This window comes from Crassostrea angulata, chromosome 4 (assembly GCF_025612915.1).
Source record: "Crassostrea angulata isolate pt1a10 chromosome 4, ASM2561291v2, whole genome shotgun sequence".
Lineage (NCBI taxonomy): Eukaryota > Metazoa > Mollusca > Bivalvia > Ostreida > Ostreidae > Magallana > Magallana angulata.
Genome location: NC_069114.1, coordinates 32,399,401 through 32,423,037, shown reverse-complemented (window position 1 = coordinate 32,423,037; position 23,637 = coordinate 32,399,401). Strand labels below are relative to the sequence as shown.

Genomic DNA, 23,637 nt, shown 5'->3' with positions numbered 1-23,637 from the left:
AATTCGCTTAAATTTATTGAAAACTATATGAATCATTAAATAATCGAAATAAATTAAACCTTCTATTATTTCTTTTGTGTGTTACAGTGTTATGAATATGTTTTTGCAAGATTTTGATATATTTTTTTCTCGTTGTCGATACATGTACGAACCACCTGAATCAGAAAGAAGGAACCGAATAAAATTTGATTTGAATTTTTTAACCTTGAGAAAAAGATGTTTTGTAAGTGGAGGGTTCAGTTCATCATAACGGGAAATACATAAATATTTGTTGAAGCACATGCGTAATATAGATGTCGTATGTTGTTCATGGAAAAATGTGTATTGATGTCCAATAATGAGTTTGTTGACATCGAGTCAACAAATTTACCACTGACTACGGGGCGTCAGTTTATTAGTACATGTATAGATTGATCGCATTTACTTATCAGGGCGAGAATGTTGTAGCGCGTGCGAATACAATTGGGGGGGGGGGTGCAGGAGAAGAACATCTCCCCAGTAATCTCTCTGCCCATAACACAAAAACCGGGTATGCATTCAATTTGAATTTATGGTCAGCTTCAACAAAGGCAAATCTTGATATGAAAACATGGAAGAGTATTTTGTATTGAATGGCAGCCAAAATATGTAAATATCATGAACCATGATTCAATGTATATCTAAAACTTCACAAACTTAAAATTTTATAATGTACAACTTAGCGAAAATTTGAACGATTTTTAGCTCACCGAGACGAAGTCGGGGGAAGCTTATGCTATATCGCCAGCTGCCGAACCTGGTGAAAGTTTTGGGTGTACAGTGTATGTCCTACAATATTGTATTATATAATATGGTACACTATTATATAACAAAATGAAAGATCACATTGTATAATGCGATATTGTATCATATGATATTAAATGATTATTGTGCCAAACCACCCTACTATATACAATATTTTAGTAAAAATCATTGACTATGATTATCATTATATGATAAAGGTGGTCTCATATATGTGATGTCTGCCACTGTGAGCTCTATAATCGCTGATTTCCTATTTTTAATTTATTTACAAAAGACAGAAATGAGTTTGTTTGTATTACTAACAATGTAGTAAAATAATGTTCATCAAAATATTGACAACATGTTGAGAGCGAGTCGACTCTTAAGCCTTCAGATTGGGACAAGCAGTTCGCAGTTCGCAGTTCGCAATTGAATAGTGAACTGCGTTCTATAGAACGCAGTTCGCAATTCAAAATTTAGTGCGATTGAATAGTGAACTGCGTTCTATCTAGAACGCAGTTTGCAATTCAAAATTTAGAATTCATACTTGGGGCCCGCTTGCCTTATATGCAATTGAATAGTGAACTGCGTTCTATAGAACGCAGTTCACTATTCAATCGCACTAAATTTTGAATTGCGAACTGCGTTCTATAGAACGCAGTTCACTATTCAATTGCATATAAGGCAAGCGGGCCCCAAATAGGAATTCTAAATTTTGAATTGAGAACTGCGTTCTAGATAGAACGCAGTTCACTATTCAATCACACTAAATTTTGAATTGCGAACAGCGTTCTATAGAACGCAGTTCACTATTCAATTGCATATAAGGCAAGCGGGCCCCAAATAGGAATTCTTAATTTTGAATTGCGAACTGCGTTCTAGATAGAACGCAGTTTACTATTCAATCGCACTAAATTTTGAATTGCGAACAGCGTTCTATAGAACGCAGTTCACTATTCAATTGCATATAAGGCAAGCGGGCCCCAAATATGAATTCTAAATTTTGAATTGCAAACTGCGTTCTAGATAGAACGCAGTTCACTATTCAACAATTTGAATTGCGAACTGCGTTCTAGATAGAACGCAGTTCACTATTCAATTGCATATAAGGCAAGCAGGCCCCAAATATGAATTCTAAATTTTGAATTGCGAACTGCGTTCTAGATAGAACGCAGTTCGCTATTCAACAATTTGAATTGCGAACTGCGTTCTAGATAGAACGCAGTTCACTATTCAATTGCATATAAGGCAAGCGGGCCCCAAATATGAATTCTAAATTTTGAATTGCGAACTGCGTTCTAGATAGAACGCAGTTCACTATTCAATCGCACTAAATTTTGAATTGCGAACTGCATTCTATAGAACGCAGTTTACTATTCAATTGCATATAAGGCAAGCGGGCCCCAAATATGAATTCTAAATTTTGAATTGCGAACTGCGTTCTAGATAGAGCGCAGTTCACTATTCAATCGCACTAAATTTTGAATTGCGAACTGCGTTCTATAGAACGCAGTTCACTATTCAATTGTATATAAGGCAAGCGGGCCCCAAGTATGAATTCTAAATTTTGAATTGCGAACTGCGTTCTAGATAGAACGCAGTTCACTATTCAATTGCATATAAGGCAAGCGGGCCCTAAGTATGAATTCTAAATTTTGAATTGCAAACTGCGTTCTAGATAGAACGCAGTTCACTATTCAATTGCATATAAGGCAAGCGGGCCCCAAATATGAATTCTAAATTTTGAATTGCGAACTGCGTTCTAGATAGAACGCAGTTCACTATTCAACAATTTGAATTGCGAACTGCGTTCTAGATAGAACGCAGTTCACTATTCAATTGCATATAAGGCAAGCAGGCCCCAAATATGAATTCTAAATTTTGAATTGCGAACTGCGTTCTAGATAGAACGCAGTTCGCTATTCAACAATTTGAATTGCGAACTGCGTTCTAGATAGAACGCAGTTCACTATTCAATTGCATATAAGGCAAGCGGGCCCCAAATATGAATTCTAAATTTTGAATTGCGAACTGCGTTCTAGATAGAACGCAGTTCACTATTCAATCGCACTAAATTTTGAATTGCGAACTGCATTCTATAGAACGCAGTTCACTATTCAATTGCGAACTGCGAACTGCGAACTGCGTTCTAAAAACCGATTGCCAAAATATCATAACACTCCAGATGACACCCCAGTGGACCTTTATGACATAGTAGTGGGATCCTTATGATATATGGTTTAAAACGATATTAGAGAGGTTAAGCATTTGAACAAGTACGAGTATGTGTAACAAGGAGATTCCCCTAATTTTATGTGTATTACGTCATAATTTCTGCACACCGCATAATATTCTACAAGTTGTACAAAACTTGTAGAATCAAAACTACACGGAGGTGAATACTTGTAGCATTTTTTAATACAATTACAGATTTAATGTATATCAAACGTTATTGAATTATGTAAAGCAGGTGATAAGACGAGGACGATTGTGCTTTTGGTTTCATCAAATTCATAGAACTATTTTATAAACAATGAGACTAAACTGAACATGTTGAAAATGTTAAATCTAATTATTTTACACGTACACTTACACGTACAGTTTATTTAATCTATACTTCCGAATGCAAAATATAGAGCAAAAATGAGAATAATTTCCTTTTTTTGCAAATTTGCGAGAATTAGGTCATTTAGGTGACGTCATAGATTAACAGCAAATGAGCAATGATGACTAAAATCAAGATTAAAGTTATAGGGATTCTCTATACAATGATTTGTGAAGATTTTATTTTTATACGAAACTATTTGAAAATTGGTTGAAATCGGGGGCAGATATTTGACCATACCGCACATTTGGTCCCAAAATTAAACTCACTTTGGATTTTTTTCAAAGTGCTTATTATTTTGAAAGTGCATTGCCACACACGCCCATTTTGTGTCGCTCATCTTTTATGAAGTTATTTGGGCTCTAGGCTTCAAAGTTGATTCCTTTTGTTATCATAGATAAAGACAGTTGGAAATGTAAATGTATAGTTTTAAATTCTCTGAATGTAAAAACTTTAATGTAGCAATTATACCTGTAAAAATAATAATTGTATTCATAACATGTCCAGCAACCAATGCTTTCATTTTTAACAATACATATTTGGTTTATTGAATAAACGACCAGTCTTTTGTTCTATCTCACTACAAATGAACTTGGACTCATTGTAATCTTTTAATTCCAGGTACATGTATAGATACATATATAAATATACATAAATATACATGTATATATTTATATATATGGAAAAATTTTGTTGACAAAAATAATTTTGCCCCAGTGAATTACACATACCCGGTATAGTCATAAGTTTTCCTAATAATCATTTTAAAGTAATTAACAAAACGTATGAAACAAAGCTCTGGTCGATACTATTTTAAAAGTACTGCAAAAAATAACTGTAAGAAACTAGTAACAGTCATTTTTATCCTATTTTGTTGAGAGCTAATCGTCAGACCTTTTTTTCTCTGTAGAGCCAGTGTAGCATTAAAGTGTCCAAATTGACAGAAGTCCTGCTGTGTTTCCAGTTGAAAACCTTCAGACTTGCTGACCATTTAAACCGGTTATTTCACAATAACGATTCATCGGCCGGATTAAATGTTAGTTATGGTCGACTTCTTTGAGGGAGAGCAATCCCAAGTATACCCACTGAACCTTTTAATTGTGGACCATGTAGCTGGAGAGTCACAAAAGGTATGTACAATGTACATTTCATCTGATTAAGGTGTTAGCGGGTGAGGAAACTGAACCACTTAGAGTGACGTTTGTAGTTTGACCCACTAGCATTTTGTATAATTATTTCCCATTATTTTCCGTCTTTTAATTTCAATAAATGACATATTTCATTTCAACATGGACGTTGATTCATTAAATTTAATTGAGCGAAAACTTAGATGAGATGAGTTTGTGCAGCACGAGAAAACGTAAATATGTTTATTATTGTCAATGCATACTTCAAAGTCGTATTTAGTCTCCGATTAAAAAGTTTATGTACAGTCGGCAAAATTCTTTACATTCTTGTTTCTTCTGTAAGTGTATTGTCATCAATGAAATGAATAAAATGTCTCACGGCCATCTATTAGATAAATCTTTACCAATAGTTAATGAAAGAAACCTACATTGTAGTACATGTTTTTGTTAGAAACTTGAGGAATAACTTCCTAAGGCTTAATTATGGATAACAACTGCCTATAGTTATATATTTTGATCTATGGGGCTAAAACAGTTATTTTGAATCATTTAAAAAAAGGACAATCAAATCAATAGTACATTTTATTAAAGTTTTCATTTCGAAACAAGGATGTATCTATATTGCTAATGCCTCAACTTAAAAAAACCCATCCCAAAATCACACTTGTTACCCACGGTTTTGTTTGTAGACTAGTACATGTAAGTTCTAATCAGGGAAAGAATTAAACCACACTTAAATAAGACAGTTGATCCTCTTTTTAAAGCGAGTAAAAATAAGACCAGATTATACCGTACACGATCCTTGTGTATAAAGTACTACTTTGTATGTAGGTTATCATTTAACCGAGGACTCTGTAACGAGTTGTTCATGGTTTAAAAAAAAAACACCCAGAGGGTCATTTTGTAAGTACATAGTTTGACCATATCTGTGAAATCCACGAAACTCGAGCAACACATACAGTGAAAAGTTTTGTCATCAAAACAAGTACATGTAGGTCAAAAGTAGTAATACAACAAATGATGATCGAAATATTTTCACTATCGTGATTAATTAGTTTATGATAATACACCCTAGAAAGAGCAGCTCACGAAAATTTACTATAAATTAAATGTTTATTGAAATTTTATTGACTAGCGTTTACTCATTAAATGAACAATTATAAAGATACGTATGAAGGGATGTATATAGAGGAACTTTTTTCTGATCTCCGATAGAGAACTGCTGAATTATTCCGATTGCTCATCGATATAGCCTAATATATAATCTTTGACGATTTGATTGAATTAAATTCCTTTTTTATGTGAACTATTTCATTTATTCATTTTTTTTTTTACTTATGAAATTAATGATGCCTGTTTAATGCAAAAGTCCATGATATAACATGACGTATATAAAAATAGATTGAACCAGAGCCAAATAAACATTTAATAGGACTTTTTTTCTTTCTAGCTGATTTAGATGCTTTTAAGACACAACAGGCACTGGAGATTCGTTATTTTATTCTTTAAAATTATCAGTAGAAAATGTGATGAACCCAAAGTTAGGTTTTTTGCCCGAGGTCAAAGGCAATATCTTTATTTTTTAGTTAACAAGGGCAATAAAATAATTATATCATTTTCTGCCATTTTACTTTTCAAGGTCTACCTAAACACCTCCCAGCCATGGACTTTATTCTAGAGCTGTTAGAGGTCCCAGTGGACACCAACTTTACCTACACATTTATTTTGTAAGTAATATCCAATTACAGTAACTTTGTAGTGCGACACTAGCGCATTATAAGACACCAGCTTAAAAATTGTGTACATATAACAAATCCAAAATAAAGATTATTATAACGTTTGGAAACAAGAAACAAGTGGCATTAAAATATGGAATATAAAAAGCACAATAATGTATAAACGTGACTGAATAACCGAAACAATCATCGATAATAACCTAGTTTTTTTTACAGGGAAGAATGTCCGAAGATTTTTCCTCATCAGGAGTTTCGTCTTTTCTTACTCGTCCCAGCAGTAAGTTCATTCTTTCCTCTCCTCTGTGGTTAATTTGAGTTTTAAGCTGAATTATACAACGATGTAACTAAACTGCGGTCGTTTATATGCAGTAGGTTTATAAGGCATTGTCTTACTGTTACATACACGTGCTGATAATACCTGACAAAACGTACTTGTCAACTATTAAAATACTCTAAAAACACAATTTTAAGATGTTTCCATTCTTATTCTAATAGCGAGCGCACCGATGTCGATAGACATGTAAAATTGGAGGAAATTCGAATTAAATCTGCACATTGTTCAAAGACATTGTTATTAAGGCACTTGAAAAAACTAACTTTTCTAAGGAGGGATTTTACCTGTAAATCTTTTTCATTTAACAATCAAAATTCATAAAAAACGCTTAAGTAAGCAATACACATGCTTATTTATACGTAAAAATCATTGTACCTATCTGAATTTTAGCTGACATATGATGTCATTTACTCCACGACTTTTATATGAAAACTACTGATGATTTAACTCGCCATCATGGCATGTAATCACTGAAGAGAGACCAAAAAATGAGATATACCCAGTGGAATCTTTTCTTTTACGGAATTTTTTGCTCTCTCTCTCTCTCTCTCTCTCTCTCTCTCTTTCTCTCTCTTTCTCTCTCTCTCTCTCTCTCTCTCTCTCTCTCTCTCTCTCATCATACGTTTTTGGAACATCTCAATTATTGTAATAATTATATTGAGAATTATTCACTCAAAAATAAATTTCCATTTCTTTCGATAACTTTGGCAAATGCCTAGTACATATTTGACACGATGCATTTATGATGTGGCACATAAATGTAGTGAGACAATAGGGATAAGTAATTTGATTATTTTCCAACCTAGATCTAGTCAGAAATTGTTGGAGTAACTGGAGAATTTGTTGAAAATATAGCGTGAATCAAAGACCCCTTTTAATTCAAAGATGGCGAGTGTCGTCCCTTTACTTTTTTTATTTAAAAAAATGTACATTAAATACACTTTTTAACATAACTGAAACAGGGGGGTTCAGTGAATGTTTTAATTGCAATTCACAAAAATATAAATAAGAGTGTGAATTTCAACCATAATTAATGTCTTCGGGAAAAAATGATAAAGCACTAATCTATCCCACAACTGAGCCCCTGTAGGGCAAAGCTATCAATGCTAGTATGTCATTGTGTAGGTCCTGCTGCGCTCACCCTAACGGGCGCACCGTAAAACATATTATATATTCCGTAAAAATAAGGGGAAAAAATAGATTTAGAAAATCGAACCAGCAACCCTCAAAATCAAAAGCACTCGGTATATATATACTGGCTATAAAAAGTACTGAAAGTGCCATTTTTTACTGATAATTTCTTATATTTACTGATATTGTACTGTTAGTGCTGAGAATTGCTGATATTTACTGATAATTTTACTGCTGTTACTGATAATTGCTGTTGGTTCTGATATTTACTGATATTTACTGATGCTTTTGCTGTGAGCTCTGATAATTACTGATATTCACTGAGATTTACTGTTGGGTCTGAGAATTGCTGATAATTACTGAGAATTACAGGCAGGGGATATTTAAGAGATTAATTTTAATTACTGTAACATGCAAATTATATTTATTTAAAATTATCGGTAAACAAATACCGGGCATTTTTTAAAAAGAAATATTTAAGATCTAACTAAAGTTTTATCAACAGTAACTTCTTTTTTACAACCACAAAAATTAGATTTGATTATTCTTCTTATAATCTGCTTATTTATTTCAATGCATATTTTTTCTGTTTGTTCTTGTTCTAAGTTTTATTTTAGCTGATTAACACAATTCAGCACATAAATAAATGAATGTAGAAATTGCAGAATTGCTATATATCCCATCCCCGTGCGCCAATCCACTCGATACTACAGTGTTACATTGTATATATAGAACAATCCATAGTAAAAAAAAAATTATAAAGATTTTAACCACTATATGTAATTGATAAACATCTATTTAATGATTCTAAATTTTGAGCGATCAACTCTTTAATTGAACCGTGTTAAATATTTATAATTATAAACTTAAGATGTTTTTATCCCGGCCATAATCACTAATTTTGTTTTCAAAATAAAATCAAACACTTTTGTTTCACATTGTATTTCCCGGCCATTTATATTTGTTTATTCTGAGGCTGCAAGACATATATACAGGTGGACAATTTTCACACCTTGCCACGGTCACTCTGTTGTGTATATATTCTGAGCGCTGTCTGTTAGTTCTGAGGGTTTTCTTGATCCCAGACATACAAAAGAATCTTTTCAGCGACTGCCAGACATATACACAGGTGGTCAATTTTCACACCTTGCCGTGGTCACCCTGTCGTGTGTATAGTCTGAGTGCTCTCTGTTAGTTCTGAGTTTTTCTTAATCCCAGACATACAAAATATTTTTTCTGCTTGCTTTTAGGCGTGGAGATTAAATATCTAAGCGTTCATAGATTAAGGAAAATCAGTTAAATCGTGTGTCTTCTTTTCAAAATTATATAGCCGCTGGTCATATAACCGCATACAAGTGCATTAATAAAGTATTAATGAGAGAGAGAGAGAGAGAGAGAGAGAGAGAGAGAGAGAGAGAGAGAGGTTTTCAATCAAATCGCTGTTGCAATCGGTGGTTATGATACTGTAATGGGACATAATCATGCTTATGCTTTTCTGCATTGACGCCTCAAAATACGTTATAATAGATTATCTGAGAGAGAGAGAGAGAGAGAGAGAGAGAGAGAGAGAGAGAGAGAGAGAGAATTAAAGCATGATAAGCCGTAACACTTTTTCACTATATTAAGCTGGTGTTCTTTGTAGTCTTAGAAAAGTTTACACTCGAAATCTGTGTTTGAAATGGCAGTTGTGATGCTGAAATAGAACTTTATCGTGCTAATGACGTTATGCCATTTTGACTCGGAAACTCAAATTTTAGGACTAGATAATATATGCGAGCAAGAGAGAGAGAGAGAGAGAGAGAGAGAGAGAGAGAGAGAGAGAGAGAGAGAGAGAGAGCAGGGTGGGCAGATTTACAATAATAGAACTAGATCATGACAACCAGTGGCGTAGCTACCTTTTAATTTACTGTATTAAAAAAGGGTAGGGGGTCTGGGGGCCTAGGGCGAAGCCCCCGGAAGCTCCTGGATTTTATGTTATTTGAATGACAAAACAGCCTTAAAAATATGGCATTTTTTAAGCATTATGATTCCAATAAATATGAACAAAAGTTGCTGAATTCCGAGACAAACATTATTTACCTGGTACTCTTCGAATATTTTCTTTAAAATTTCAAGACCATCGATGCTCTTGGATTTTAGGTTTTAGCTTTAAGATTTACAGGCTTTTGATGATGAGATATTGTCTCAAAATGGTACAATTTTACATACTGTATGTGTAAGGGAAATGTTGAATTTTAAAAGAATGTGTAATTATATTTGAAACACTGATACCCCAGCGGAAACCAACTGCATATGACTAAAGATAATAGGCGTTTTGAAACAGGTCTATTATTCAAACCGTAACATACTTACCTAAATGACACATTTTTGATCAAGTTTATCACAATGTATTGTGACTTTGTCAAAATTTTAATCACCCGACCGCCGACTTTAAATTACATGCAAGTATAGACTGACAGAATACAATTACGGACAAACACTCAAAACTTGATGTGTTTTCAGATTTTAGTATGAATATTTAAACTTTAAAGGAGTTAAATGTTGTTCATCTCATTTTAATAAGTTTATTGTAGATCATTCTTTAAGCGAATAACATGAAAGTCAAAGGTATAGCTCGTCCATATTAATTTATGATTCAAACGAACTTCCAATTAAATTTAATGTAAAGTATGGAATGACGGTATGTTCCGGAATCGTAGTAATTGTATGGTTTACGATGAGAACTGAATACTAAATATGCAGATTATAATTCAGTGGAGTCTCAATACGATTTTTTACGTGCAAACAATAGGAAACTCAAATCATAAGACCTATGCTTTGCAAAATTTTGTGTATTCATTTGCGTTTTTGCGTAAAGGACGCTACGCCACTGACAACATTACTTAGCAATGCAACAGAAGATATATTACATATGTATTAAAAGAGAAAGAGTGAAAGGTCGGACAATAAAAATTATTCTTCGCCGATTGTTACCTATTTTGATTTCAGCAAATGGTAGGAGAGAGAGAGAGAGAGAGAGAGAGAGAGAGAGAGAGAGAGAGAGAGAGAGAGAGAGAGAGAGAGAGATTATTTATCCAACTTTTTTTAATCAATTGAATGCGGAACAAATAAGATGATGAATATGAAAATCGTTCTAATACGTTATTTATATTGTTGTCAATAAAAATAATACTTTTCTCTTTGAATAAATATTCTCAAGATCATGGATTCCTGTATACGGATATTACGTAATGTCATACACAAGGTGCCAGACTGACAATTTACAAGGTTGAATTGCGACATTCAAACCTCTTGATCTGCTGAAAGTATGTATACTATACACAGATACTGCCTCGCTAATCTTTCTGTGAAGTAAAACCTCAAAGACATATAAAGTCCTGACCGGGTATCTCTCTATTTTGAAAAGAAAAATAATCATGTTAAGAATTATGGGGTTTTTCATTGTTTCATTTAGAAATTAAAATTTTTGTGGAGTCTGCCTTAAATTTAAGTACCAATTTTTGACCGGCTTTCTAATATTGTCTAAAATGTGATCTGTGAGTTTCCGAAGTTCAAAAGAAGCTAAATATCAAATAAATAAAACTTAAGAATATATAATTAAATGAATTGTGTTAAATCTGAAATATGTGTTATTTAATAATTAAAAGACAATGTTTTGGGCCTTAAAATATTCTCAGTAATTATTAGCAATTCTCAGTACCAACAGTAAATCTCAGTAAATATCAGTAATTATCAGAGCTCACAGCAAAAGCATCAGTAAATATCAGAACCAACAGCAATTATCAGTAACAGCAGTAAAATTATCAGTAAATATCAGCAATTCTCAGCACTAACAGTACAATATCAGTAAATATCAGAAATTATCAGTAAAAAATGGCACTTTCAGTACTTTTTAGAGCCAGTATTGACTTGTACTGGACCACGCATACGACTGACATGATGCTATAATAGATGTAGATGGTGCCATACAATATTTCTAAAAATGCACTATTTCTCAATTTATCGAAGAACACAACCCAAAGTGGTGTCGTACATATAAAATGAAATGACTTATTATCACTAATTGAGACAAAATGTAGATTTGAAAAACGTATTATACTTTCAGGTTATATCAACCTTGATCTTGGCATTTTCCACACAACGAACCAAACAAAAGTTACAAATGTTAAATGGACGACCTGGACTCATATTGTAAGTTATTACAAATTAAGACATAGATGTTATAATTATTAAATTCTGTCAACACATTCTATGTTGGCGATCAGGACTTATATTGTAAGTTATTACAAATGAAGAAATAGATGCTATAATAATTGCTATTAAATTCTGTCTACACATTCTAAATTGACGAAATAAATGTTGATAAGAGTCATTTTAAAGTCTTGAATTAATTTTTTTTCAGCCCAATGGATGTTTTAAAAAGATCCCATCGATTTTCCTACGCGGCTGCATTTGGTACACTAGCCCGTCTTTGTGCTGGCATTGTGTTCGATGCACAATATGCTTTTGATTACAACGGACCAACATACTTAAAAGGTTTGTTTGTTTTTGTACTTAGTTTATTCAATATAATTTCATTTCTTTCTTTAGAAATTACTTATTTCCAAAACTGTGCACAATGTCTAGAAAGAAACATGAACTTTATTTAGAAATGGAACATTAAAGCAATATGAGCTGCAGTTTTCTTGCTGGAATATCTTTTTTACGAAAATGTTATTTTCTACTGAAATGACAAAAATATCATGGTTTTTTAAGTTCTGTTAGCCATATTTCTATTGGAAAAGGCCGTTAAGAAGCCTTAATTGAAGCAAAATTGAATTATAGTCGTTCTGTACAAAAATTGATCCGCTATATATTCCTTAGAAGAGAAATCTTTCTTCTGGCGAAAATTAATGACTCTTTCAAATCTTAATTATCATTAGAGTTTAAGTTACACGCAGACTAATCATACTGGCAGCTTTTTGCAGCGAAATAAACTTCTAAAAAAGTACAGCTCATATTGCTTTAACCTAATGCAATGTAGTTTAAAACGTGTGTCACCTTTCTTTTATTACAGTGTTATTAGCCCTGGTCTCCATGTTGATATACGGCTTGGGTTACTTCCCCTTGTTTGCGGGAATAACCACTGAAGCCCCCGTTGGATACTTTATAGCCACCCTGTTTTCCTGGGTTTTCACGGCAGAATTTATTGGCAATTATTTCTGTAAACAACCAATGGGGGTAGTAAGTACATGTATTTCGATGATACGTACATTAATGTAAGGTTATTTTGGCGTCGAGAAATGTTGTGGAAAAAAGTTATTATTTATGGTATTTGGTTTTTTTTTACGAATATTTATGAATAGCGGAAATACCCGATTAAAAGTGCATGTACATAAACTGTAATGGTTACGCAGATGCATGAACTGGTGAATTTGATTTCGTTTTGATACTTTTATTTAACATCATGTTCAATTCGATACAGAATGATTACTCAATGAATATCAGCTGAGACAGTAGCTGCAGAAATGGGTGTAGCTCTGTGGAAAATTTGGGTCCGTCAACCAAAATTTCCCGTGGAGCTATACTTCTGCAGCTTCTGAAACAGGCTGTATGACTGTATTGTTAATTGAAAAAGAATTAAAATCAATAATTGATTGTACTTATATTGTAGATCTCTTACGTGGTGCTTGTTATTGGAATGCTTCCAGAAACATTATGTTTTCTCTATCTAAGCATTAGTCTCCCCGTCAGATTTGTTGCCTCTATTGCAAAGCCCAAAAAGAAATTCAAATTAGCGGTGGATTTTGAGAGCAGCAAAGATCTTTATGAATCCATTCGAAATTCTTATCAAGGGATTCACGTCAAAAAGTTGTTTAAAAGACCACCACCCCCTCCCTTGTAAGTCTACGCTTTTTGAATGCCATTTTTTAATAAAAGAAAAAAAATTCTTCTTATGCCAGTAATGTTTTTATTTGTTTAGCATACGGAAGGTTCTATTTCTCACAATGTCCTCCAAATCATTTGCATGTGTTGGCATAATGATATCTAAAAATCAAAGTACTGAAATACTGACGGGAGTTGATTTTATCGATTATCATTTATTTTAAAATCAACTTATCTTGCATGGGAATTAGTTTCTAGTCTGTATTTGAATTACGCACTTTTTTATAATATGAATTTTAGACTTTTCCGACAAGAATTTCTAGAAACCCCATATGAATCATGTTGTGTAATATTTAAAGATAGATAGTAATCGAAGCATTTCTAAAAATTGTATGGATCAAAGCACTATTGATATCGAACTCTAGTCTCGTTCAACCAGACGCTCGGCTGTCTCCGTTAATCTCCGACAAGCAAGAGAGCCTCTTTGCTTGTCGGAGATTTACGGAGACAGCCGAACGTTTGGTTGAACGAGGCTATATTAAATTCTGGCGTAAGAATACATGAGACTATAAAAATATCTAAATTGTTTGTATTATATAATATCTGACTATCTACAATTTTGTTTATGTTTATTGATAAGTTTCCTCGAAAAATAATGCTTTAGCATACATTACATTGAATTTTTCTATTATTTTCAAGAATTAAGTCTTGTCAGCGGTGATGATTTGTGCTTAGGTCCAAACACTGTTTCACTTTCGGTTTGCCAGAGTTACTGCATAGGAGATTTGATAAAAAGCAACTCCCAAAAATTGATAAATTCTATTTTAAATACGAGTAAAATGATTTCATAGACAATTTCATTTTATATGCGCAGACCTCCAAAGGGAATAATGCAAAAGCTTCAATCTTCTTTAAAATCTTTGCTGGAAAAGATTTTTTACAAGCGTACAAAAGGTACAGTAATTTTGCAAGAGTCATAAATCCTATATCAATGCTACAAATCAAACACATCATCATAGACACATACATGTATAATACCTGATTATTTTTGTGGTATCTATTTCTAAAGACGATACTTTTGACTTCCTTTAAGAGATTAAACATTTAAAGACCTAGTAAAATATGTACTGTTCAATATTTGCTTTTCATTTTAATGAAATGATTTTTACTTTTGACATAAAATCCTTATAATTTAAAATTTAAAAGGGAAACACCTCAATATGAAATACCAAAATGAATGATCTTTGCATTTTCTTTAGGTTTCCGGTATTCAGCCAGGATGATAAGTGTAATGGCCATTGGATTTATTTTGCTGTATGAGGTATGCGTCTTTTATTTATTTAAATTCTAAAAAAGAGAACGTGTTGAATAAAAAAATATGAATTTGAAATCTGACCTTACTGATTAAAACAAGATATATATATATATATATATATATATATATATATATATATATATATATATATATATATATATATATATATATATATATATATAAAGCACTAAAAATGGCTAACGACACGAACAATAGAAATTGTCGTTAGCCATTTTTAGTGCTTTATATATTCAGTTTACTGGCTTAGTATCTATATATTAGATCCGACACCTTAAAGATGCCTAGTGTTGTTGATTCTATTCAGTGCTTTTTATATATATATATATATATATATATATATATATATAAAACGGTACCTATTTTGCATGAAAGTAATATTATACTAATTACTAAAATTAAAATATTCAAACATTCGCATTTAATTCGGATTTTTACTTTTTTTTTTTAAAGTAAACTTGTTTGGTATTTTAGGTTACGTTTTTGCTGTTCGTTCAGTTATTTGAGTTATTTGACTTTGCGGAAATTGGCATGGAACACATTCTTAATAGTATTGGAAGAATCGAAGAGATAGGAGAAGATCCTGCTGTCACAAGCCTTAGAGAGATCCTAATCGTGTTATATGACCTCGTAATAGCATTTAGAGGTAAATTATTGATACACTTGTAAAAGCCAAAATCCAAGAGTAAAATGAGAGAGGAAATTGCGTATTGCATTATTGTATATTTTATTACAGATAATGGAAAGTGTATATTATATGCTAGCATATATTAATTTTATTGTTTAAGGTTGTTTCCTGACTTCTCTGATGGTAGCATTTACCATTAACGTTGTTTTTCTGCTTCACTATATGACGTCATACAGGTAGGCTCTTTTGATATTTCATAGTTTTTTTCTTATTTTGAAATAATATTCTAGAAGTCCCATGTACACATATGTATATCTTTAGGTAATATATGGGTAACTGTTACGTATACTTCGTATTTTGGTAACTGAAAAGGAGAAAAGATTAATGTTACCAAAACGTGCATATATTAATTATGATTTTATTTGTTTCAGGAGCAATTTGCTTTCATTGTACAAAGGTAAAAACAACCATCTCACACCGAAAAACAAAAAGTCCAACGCCAGCCTGATTGTAAGTTCAAATCAATTAACGTGTGTTGACTTTTCAGGGTTGAATGATAAAGACCCTACTGGTTAATTTAAATTAATTGAATATGCTCTAGAAGGAGAGGATTTAATTTCGTTATTTTCGTTAGCAGTATAAATCAACGAAATCAAATCCATAACGAATAGTTAACCCAAGTATTAATACATATAGAGTTGATACGTGATATATATCAGAGATTACGATATGACGAAATTAAATGCCAACGTTTTGTTAGTTTAAAAACAACGAAATTTTAACCAAACCAAATTATGTGCTTAAACAGTAAATCATCAAATGCATATTCATGAGGCAGATCGCTATTAAATCCATAAACATTTTTTAAAAGTTCTACACGCAACATTTGTTTTTGCCATCCATAAGTTAAAAAACTATAAGAATATGTATGTGTTATATGTAAAAAGACATTGAATGTAATCTAAATTCATGTTTGTCCAATTAGTGTAATCCTTAACCTTTTTCATCTTCTGTTTACGAGGTTGGAAGCATGAGATACGCTGGATATCAGGTTGGATACATTGGATGGGGTAGGTGCATAAATTGTGATTAGACAATAATATCATAAATATTATTATTATTTTTATTATTATTAGGATACTGTATACCGGGAAAATATTCGCCCCCGTTTTATTTTCACCCCTTTCGCCCTTGTTGTCAGCGGGCGAATTTGAGAGTAGGTGAATTTCAATGTTTCAATTTATTTCTCATTAAGCATACTGTATTTTGGCGAATTTAAGACGGGGTGAAACTGTTTGCAAATATAGAAGGGTGAAAATTACACGGGGCGAAAATAACCCTGTATACAGTAGTCATAATTTTAAAAACTCTCTTTTAAAAATAACATCAATTACATACTAAGTAAGTATTATTTTATCGTGTGTTTAATTCATTCTTGTGAACTAATTATATTATATTTTAGGCTTCTTCATCCAGTTTTTCATGCTGATAATTGTTACCGTTGCCATAGCACTGATAGTGATATTATGGGATTTTCTGAAATATTTCATTTTAGATCAAGCTATGAGGTTATGGTGAGTATAATTTAGTCTGTAACTTCTATTATTACATAGAATTTTCTTGGTGATATAAAAAAAAATCATTACATGGTTTCTGAGTTCCAATTTGTAACATTACCAATCTTTTCGAAATTCTTCAATACAAGTTTATAATTATGTATATAGTGTCTAAGTGATGGTAAATCTCGATCTTGTTATACCTGTACATGAAGACAATTTAATTGGTGTTGATATGCCAACTTCCATGTATTTTCGGGTTTAAGTAAGATTTTAACCCTGTTACATACATAACATTATTTCATCGATATCTAAATCCAATTATTATATTTTCTAAAATATTATATTATCATGAAAGGACAATTAAATAAACTAACAATTTCATTTTCCATTCCAGGCCTGTTTTGTTAACGTCTTTGGTGTTAAACATCACCCAGCTGATACTGTCGAAGTTTCTTTTCCTACAGAAACGTGGCGAGATATTAGCTATGGATAATAGGTGAGTACTTTATCTTAATCATAGTTTTATGGTCATTGGCCATTGGAAAATGAAAGTCAGAGTTGATAAAATATGGGTCAGTTGCAGAAATGAAATATTATTTATTAAAACTAAGTGGTCAACAAATTCCCATCATACCCCGGTACTTACTCTATATATGATTTATTAGCTATGGGTCAGTTGCAAATTTAAATATTATTTATTAAAACTAAGCGGTCAACAAATTACCCATCATACCCCGGTACCCACTTTATATATGATTTATAAGCTATTGTTGTCTATGGCTAAGTGTTAATTAGATTTTAAAAAATCCGTTTTATATCTTTGAAAATTCTTATGCTTTCCAAACCTATATCTTTATACATGGCCGTTCTTTTTAAGGAGTTCATAAGTCTGAAAATAGCCACAACTATCCTGTCTTCTTTAAAAATATACTTAAGGGGGTATGGGACACCTGTCGATATTAATGTGGATAAAAATACATTATGATCAAAGTACTTTCATCATTTTAGATTTTTCAGATTTTGCAATATTTGATCAAAAAATATGTTTTAAATTTTTTTGAAAGGTAGAAATAATAAAAGTCCCAGCGGTATTCGAACTCATGACTTACAGATTGTTAGCTAACGTGCTAAGCTGTTAGGTAACATTTTCGGAAAAGAAAACGTTTATCAAATAATACTTGATTTTATTGTTTATTTCCATCCGAAGTACGTCACAATATGAAGGAATCCCATACCACCTTAAAACACACTATATATTTGTGTATATGTAAAAATGTTTTGTTGAAGGACAGAAATACATGACGATATCACCAAGAACAACAACAAAACAATAAAATTGTTTGTCATTTTGCATTATTAATTGTAGGCGCCTCCTCTTCATCTTCACATACTTTATGTTTTTCTACAACATCTTCATTGGAATTTTTTCTTGTTTAATGCGAATTTTAAAATCCATTATCTTGGGAGCTTTATTCCTTCCTCGACTGGACCACAGCACCCTTCCTAGAAAATTCCAAAAGATGGACCCTGGTAACTTTACATACCATTTTATAATGCTGTTTTTTTTAAAAAATGTTATTCAACGTTCTGTGTAAAACATGGCTGAAACTTTTCCCTCCGAAAGTTTTAAATGCTTTGCGTTGTATAATTTCAGGTTTTGATGCATATTGTGGATTCATGCATATAGAAAGTACTCATACCAACCCCGTTGCGATGGTTTTCATCAGTATTTTACAAGCGGAATCACTTACTTCATTGAAGAAGAACAGTAAAAAACATTCAAATATCAATCTCCAGGGTATGTCTATGTATTCAGACTTATAAGTACTATATTGCATTATAGAACTATTCATACATTGTTGAACGCACATGCATGTATCATCAATACATGTGATGATTTGCACCCAGGTGTATTACGCAATGTTGCTTCTTATAAAAGAAAATATTGATTTCATATAACCATATTAATACTTTGAAGTTTATCGTTTCTTCTAAACAGTTTATTTAAAAAGATGAACACCAATAAGAAAATAATTTTTTTCTCGCTAAGAAAACGGTTTTTGGGAGTTGATTTTAATCAACTCTCCTATGCAGTTACTCTGACAAACCGAAAGTGAAACAGTGTTTGGACCATAGCACAAATCATCGCCGCTGACAAGAATTAGTTCTTAAGAATAATTGATAAATCCGAAATAATGTATGCTAAAGCATTGTTTTTCAAGGAAACATATTCATAAATACCTTGAAAATAGTCAGATTTTAGATGGTACAAACAATTAAGATATTTTTTGTAGTTGTATGTATTCTTACGCCAGAGTTCAATGTAGTCTCGTTCAACTCGACGCTCGGCTGTCTCCGTAAATCTCCGACGAGCAGAGAGTCTCTCTTGCTTGTCGGAGATTAACGGGGACTGCCGAGTGTTTGGTTTAACGAGACGAGAATTCAATATTGCTTGGATCCATTAATTTTCCAGAAATATTTCTATCACTAATACATAGTTTGATTGAATTTTTTCTACCTTTAAATATTACTTAACATGACTCATATGGGGTTTTATCAACATTCATGTGTCGAAAAAGTCCGAAAATTCATATTATAAAAATGTGCGTAATTCAAATACCGATTAGAAACTACCCGTACTTGTCATGCAAAATAACATATCATTGATTTTAAAATAAATAACCATCGATAAAATCAACTCCCAACAGTTCTTCGGTACTTTGATTTTAAATGTACTGATTGAAATACAACATTTTAAAGTCAATTTATTTAGATATGCTCAAAGTTTTTATCCAAAAACATCGTATGATAGTTTGTGATGACGTGATATCATAAAATAAAAGAAGAGTGATAAAATAACAAGAACATAAAATCTGCCCGGAAAGATGAATAGATGTAGATTGTGTCTTATTACCTTAGGTGTCATATCCTCATGAAATTATGTATATAAAAGATTGATAAATATCATTGTTATATTTATTTAAACCAATATTTCTTTATATTCAAATGTAATTCATGGTAAATTACATGTATGACCAAGAAGGGAGGGCATATTGCTTTGCTGCTGTTCGTCTGTCTCTCTGTCGGTCGGTCAGTCAGTCTGTCGGTCGGTTCTTCACCGAGGTTGCACATATTGAAATGAAATTGGTGAACAGATTTATCATAATAATATCTAGGTCATATTTGATTTTGGGTTCGATCGAGCCATTATCAACAGAGTTATGTCCTTTGGGCATAGAAAAATTCCAATTATTTGCAATTTCCATTAATTTTATTCGCAGAGGTTGCTCATATTGAAATCAAATTTGGTATGCAGAATTATCATAAATGATTATAATAAATCGAGGTCAATTTTAATTTTGGGTACGATCGAGCCATTTAATAGTTTGAAGTTCCCGTTCATTTTATTCGCAGAGGTTGTTCATATTGAAATCAAATTTGGTATCATAATAATATCTAGGTCAATTTCAATTTTGAGTTCGATCGACCCATTTTCGAGTTGTGCCTTTTGGACTTCGAAAAATTCCAATTAATTCAAGTCAGTTGTCTCTGAACATTTTCTTTGCAGAGGTTCCACTTACTGAAATGAATCTTGGTACACAGATTTTTGAAAATAATAGCTAGGTCAAATTCAATTTGACTCAATACGATCGAGCAGTTATTTGACAGAGTTATGCGCCTTGGGCTTAGAAAAATTCCAATTATTTGTAGTTTCCGTTCATTTTCTTCGCAGATGTTTCCAAGGGAGGGGGCATAAGTGTTTCACAAACATTTTTTTTCTATTAACAATTTATTTAAAACATTTCCTGTCTTTATTATAACTATAAATGATATACTTTATCATAGATGAAAAACAAGAAATGTTGGACCGGAAGAGAAGGAAAGCAAAATGGAAGTGGCTACTCGCGTACACTCTCGTGAATAACCCAGAAATCTCCTTACAACGAAGACTGGTCTTGGCAGAGGAACGAAACGAGAATATAAAGGAAATTTTCTTCTCCAGATCCTCATTGTGCACAGAAGAAGAATCAAAGAAAATTGAATTGGACCAAATTATTATACAGGATAAGAAAATATAGCCAATATACTGCATTTAGCAAATTGATGTCGCCGAAATGCTCGAGCAAGAGGTTCTTAGAAAAATGTTTAAGAATAATGCATGTAACGTACATACATGTAACATACGGTGATAAAGAGATCTGGCTTTATGTTTATTCTGTCTTCAATCAATGCATTATCCGGGTCGAACAATACGGGTGGAAATTTTTAATGATAGAAACTTTCACTTGCTTTTGTGCAATGATCCAAAAAAGCTAAACAAAAGAAACAAAGCATAAACTTTTGTCATGGTTTTAAATTCATTACTTGTTTTATACATGGTGTAACTTAATTGTCACAGGCTTAAAAATGAAACACTATATGATCTACAATGTTTCACCATTGGAACAGTTTCTATCTTTTTTTTTTCATTTAAGTCGATTTGTCTGAATTTTTCCTATGTTAATGCTATTTTAAGTGGAGCACATGGCTCAGTGGTCATGGGCGTTATGCCAGTAACCAAAAGGTCGCTGGTTCAAACCTCGCTGTGGTCACTTGAAGTTGTGTGTTGTGCACCTAGACAGTTCAGTTCAGTTCAGTTTATTTTCACTCAACACCATATAATGGTACAAGAGGTACATAAGAAGAACAAACATATTTACATATATACAATATAGTTGTAAAGTTCAAGAAAGTAAGTGGGGTGAACGAACAATATGATTAATTTTTGAAATAAAGAAACACAGTTTTCTTAATGTGACATAATCGACTGAAGACATGATTTCATAAAACTTTTTGGTGTTAGGAGAAGAACAGTAATATGTATCTAAAAACTGACTTCGTAATTTACTTAATGCCTTGCATTCTAATATAACATGAAATTCATCACCAATTTTGTTACAATTACACAAATTACAATAACGTTTACTTCTTTCAACAATACCCCACCTTCCTATTTCAACCGGAAGATGATGATTTGTAGTTCTAAACTTAACTAATATTTTTCTTAATTTACTGGGTAACAAGAGTAAGTAGCGTTCACATTCAAAATTTGTTTTATAAATTCTATATATAACACCCTTAGTCGATTCCTGAATATCGTTATGCCATTTTTGTAAAAATTGATCTCTTAACCTTTGGTTAATAGTTGTCTTAATCCAACTGGAGTTATAATGGTACGATTCATGATCACACCATAAATTTGAAAGCCCACATTTATCTAAAACATTTTTTATAGAGCATAGCCATGGATTTAATATTTGTCCCTTATCAAAAAGAATACGTACATACATATATATGATTTTGCTTAACTTGTTTTCACTGCTATTGATAATGTTGGCCCAGAATGAAATCATTCTAGTAAAAATGGTTATATACAGAGGAAATCGTCCAGTTTCGCCATATACCATATAACTAGGTGGACAAGGCACACTATCTACATTGTCTCAGTCGACCCAACTGAAGTTGGGTACCGGTTTATGCTGGAAGTTAATTAACCTGCGATAGACTGGTGTCCAATCGAGGGAGGGGCACCTCATCTCACCTAAACTCCTCGTGCCCGCTGGCACATAAGGCCCGAAAAACTTAAAGGCAGCTCCTGTCATTATTGATATAAATATTCAATCAGTTTATATTCATTGATCTTGTAACATATTATTCTACATAAAGCAGGAATAAAAAGAAACTACTCAATGGATGTAAACATTGGGGAATGGATTACATTTGTAATGTTAAGCATGATTTTGTAACAATCAACGACATTAAAATGTCTTTATTACGGAAGACGAAAAGGACCACACAAAAAATATGTTTAAATATAAACGAGATCTTTTCTCGTAATACCGAGATAATTAACTCCTATTAACAAGATCTTTTCTCGTAATAACGAGATAATTAACTCCTATTAACGAGATATTTTCTCGTAATTACGATATAAAAATAATTCTTTTTTTGATGGCCCTATTCGTCGTTCGTACTTGAAACATGTATAGTTGTATTTCTATGTTTTTTGATTATATAGGTGTAAATATTCATTTTCGAATGAAACGTTTCTTGATAAATAAATCAATAATTGCACGAAAATAACATTTTGTTCTCATAGTGTATATAACACAGTTTCTTTTATGCATGTTTATTTTCCTTGATGATTTACAACAAATATAGCCTTCCGTTGCATATTCTAGTCTCACTTTATCAGTATTGGTATATTTCTTTTTATCTTATTTATCTCCATATTAATTAATTCATTATAGCGGCTACTAAAATTTGAGTGAAAACGGTCTTACAAGAATTTGATGTTATATTTTTTTGCGGAAAATTGGAAATTGATGCACTCACTACATGTACATCCTTACCTAAAGAAAATTAGATACTTTTGACCTGATTTAATTTTTCTTTTTTCTTTTGGGATTTTCAACGACGTATTTTATAGGAAATCATTATTAGTATTTTGTTATCAACAATGAAAATAGTTTCAAACAGGGATACTAGAGCATAATTTTATGCATGTGCGCCATTCT

General features: G+C 32.2%; 1 protein-coding gene across 1 annotated transcript; it reads left to right on the top strand.

The window, feature by feature from the left end:
* The first annotated feature begins 4,409 nt into the window (after nucleotides 1–4,409).
* LOC128181296 (receptor for retinol uptake stra6-like) lies at nucleotides 4,410–21,695 on the top strand. Its single transcript, XM_052849649.1, has 18 exons — nucleotides 4,410–4,497; nucleotides 6,134–6,221; nucleotides 6,447–6,507; nucleotides 11,801–11,886; nucleotides 12,098–12,231; nucleotides 12,752–12,918; nucleotides 13,349–13,575; nucleotides 14,435–14,514; nucleotides 14,820–14,881; nucleotides 15,368–15,539; nucleotides 15,682–15,757; nucleotides 15,953–16,031; nucleotides 16,543–16,591; nucleotides 16,984–17,095; nucleotides 17,475–17,576; nucleotides 18,447–18,610; nucleotides 18,735–18,878; nucleotides 20,927–21,695. Exons 2-18 carry the CDS (start codon nucleotides 6,157–6,159, stop codon nucleotides 21,157–21,159), a joined length of 2,013 nt encoding a protein of 670 aa, XP_052705609.1. The 5' UTR covers nucleotides 4,410–4,497; nucleotides 6,134–6,156; the 3' UTR covers nucleotides 21,160–21,695.
* Nucleotides 21,696–23,637: the final 1,942 nt, after the last annotated feature.

Excerpts from the sequence above, each read along its gene's own strand:
- LOC128181296 (XM_052849649.1), top strand. The coding sequence starts at position 6,157 with ATGGACTTTATTCTAGAGCTGTTAGAGGTCCCAGTGGACACCAACTTT. Across the intron at positions 6,222-6,446 it reads TTTACCTACACATTTATTTT|GGAAGAATGTCCGAAGATTT; the intron begins GTAAGTAATATC and ends TTTTTTTTACAG. Across the intron at positions 17,577-18,446 it reads ATATTAGCTATGGATAATAG|GCGCCTCCTCTTCATCTTCA; the intron begins GTGAGTACTTTA and ends TATTAATTGTAG.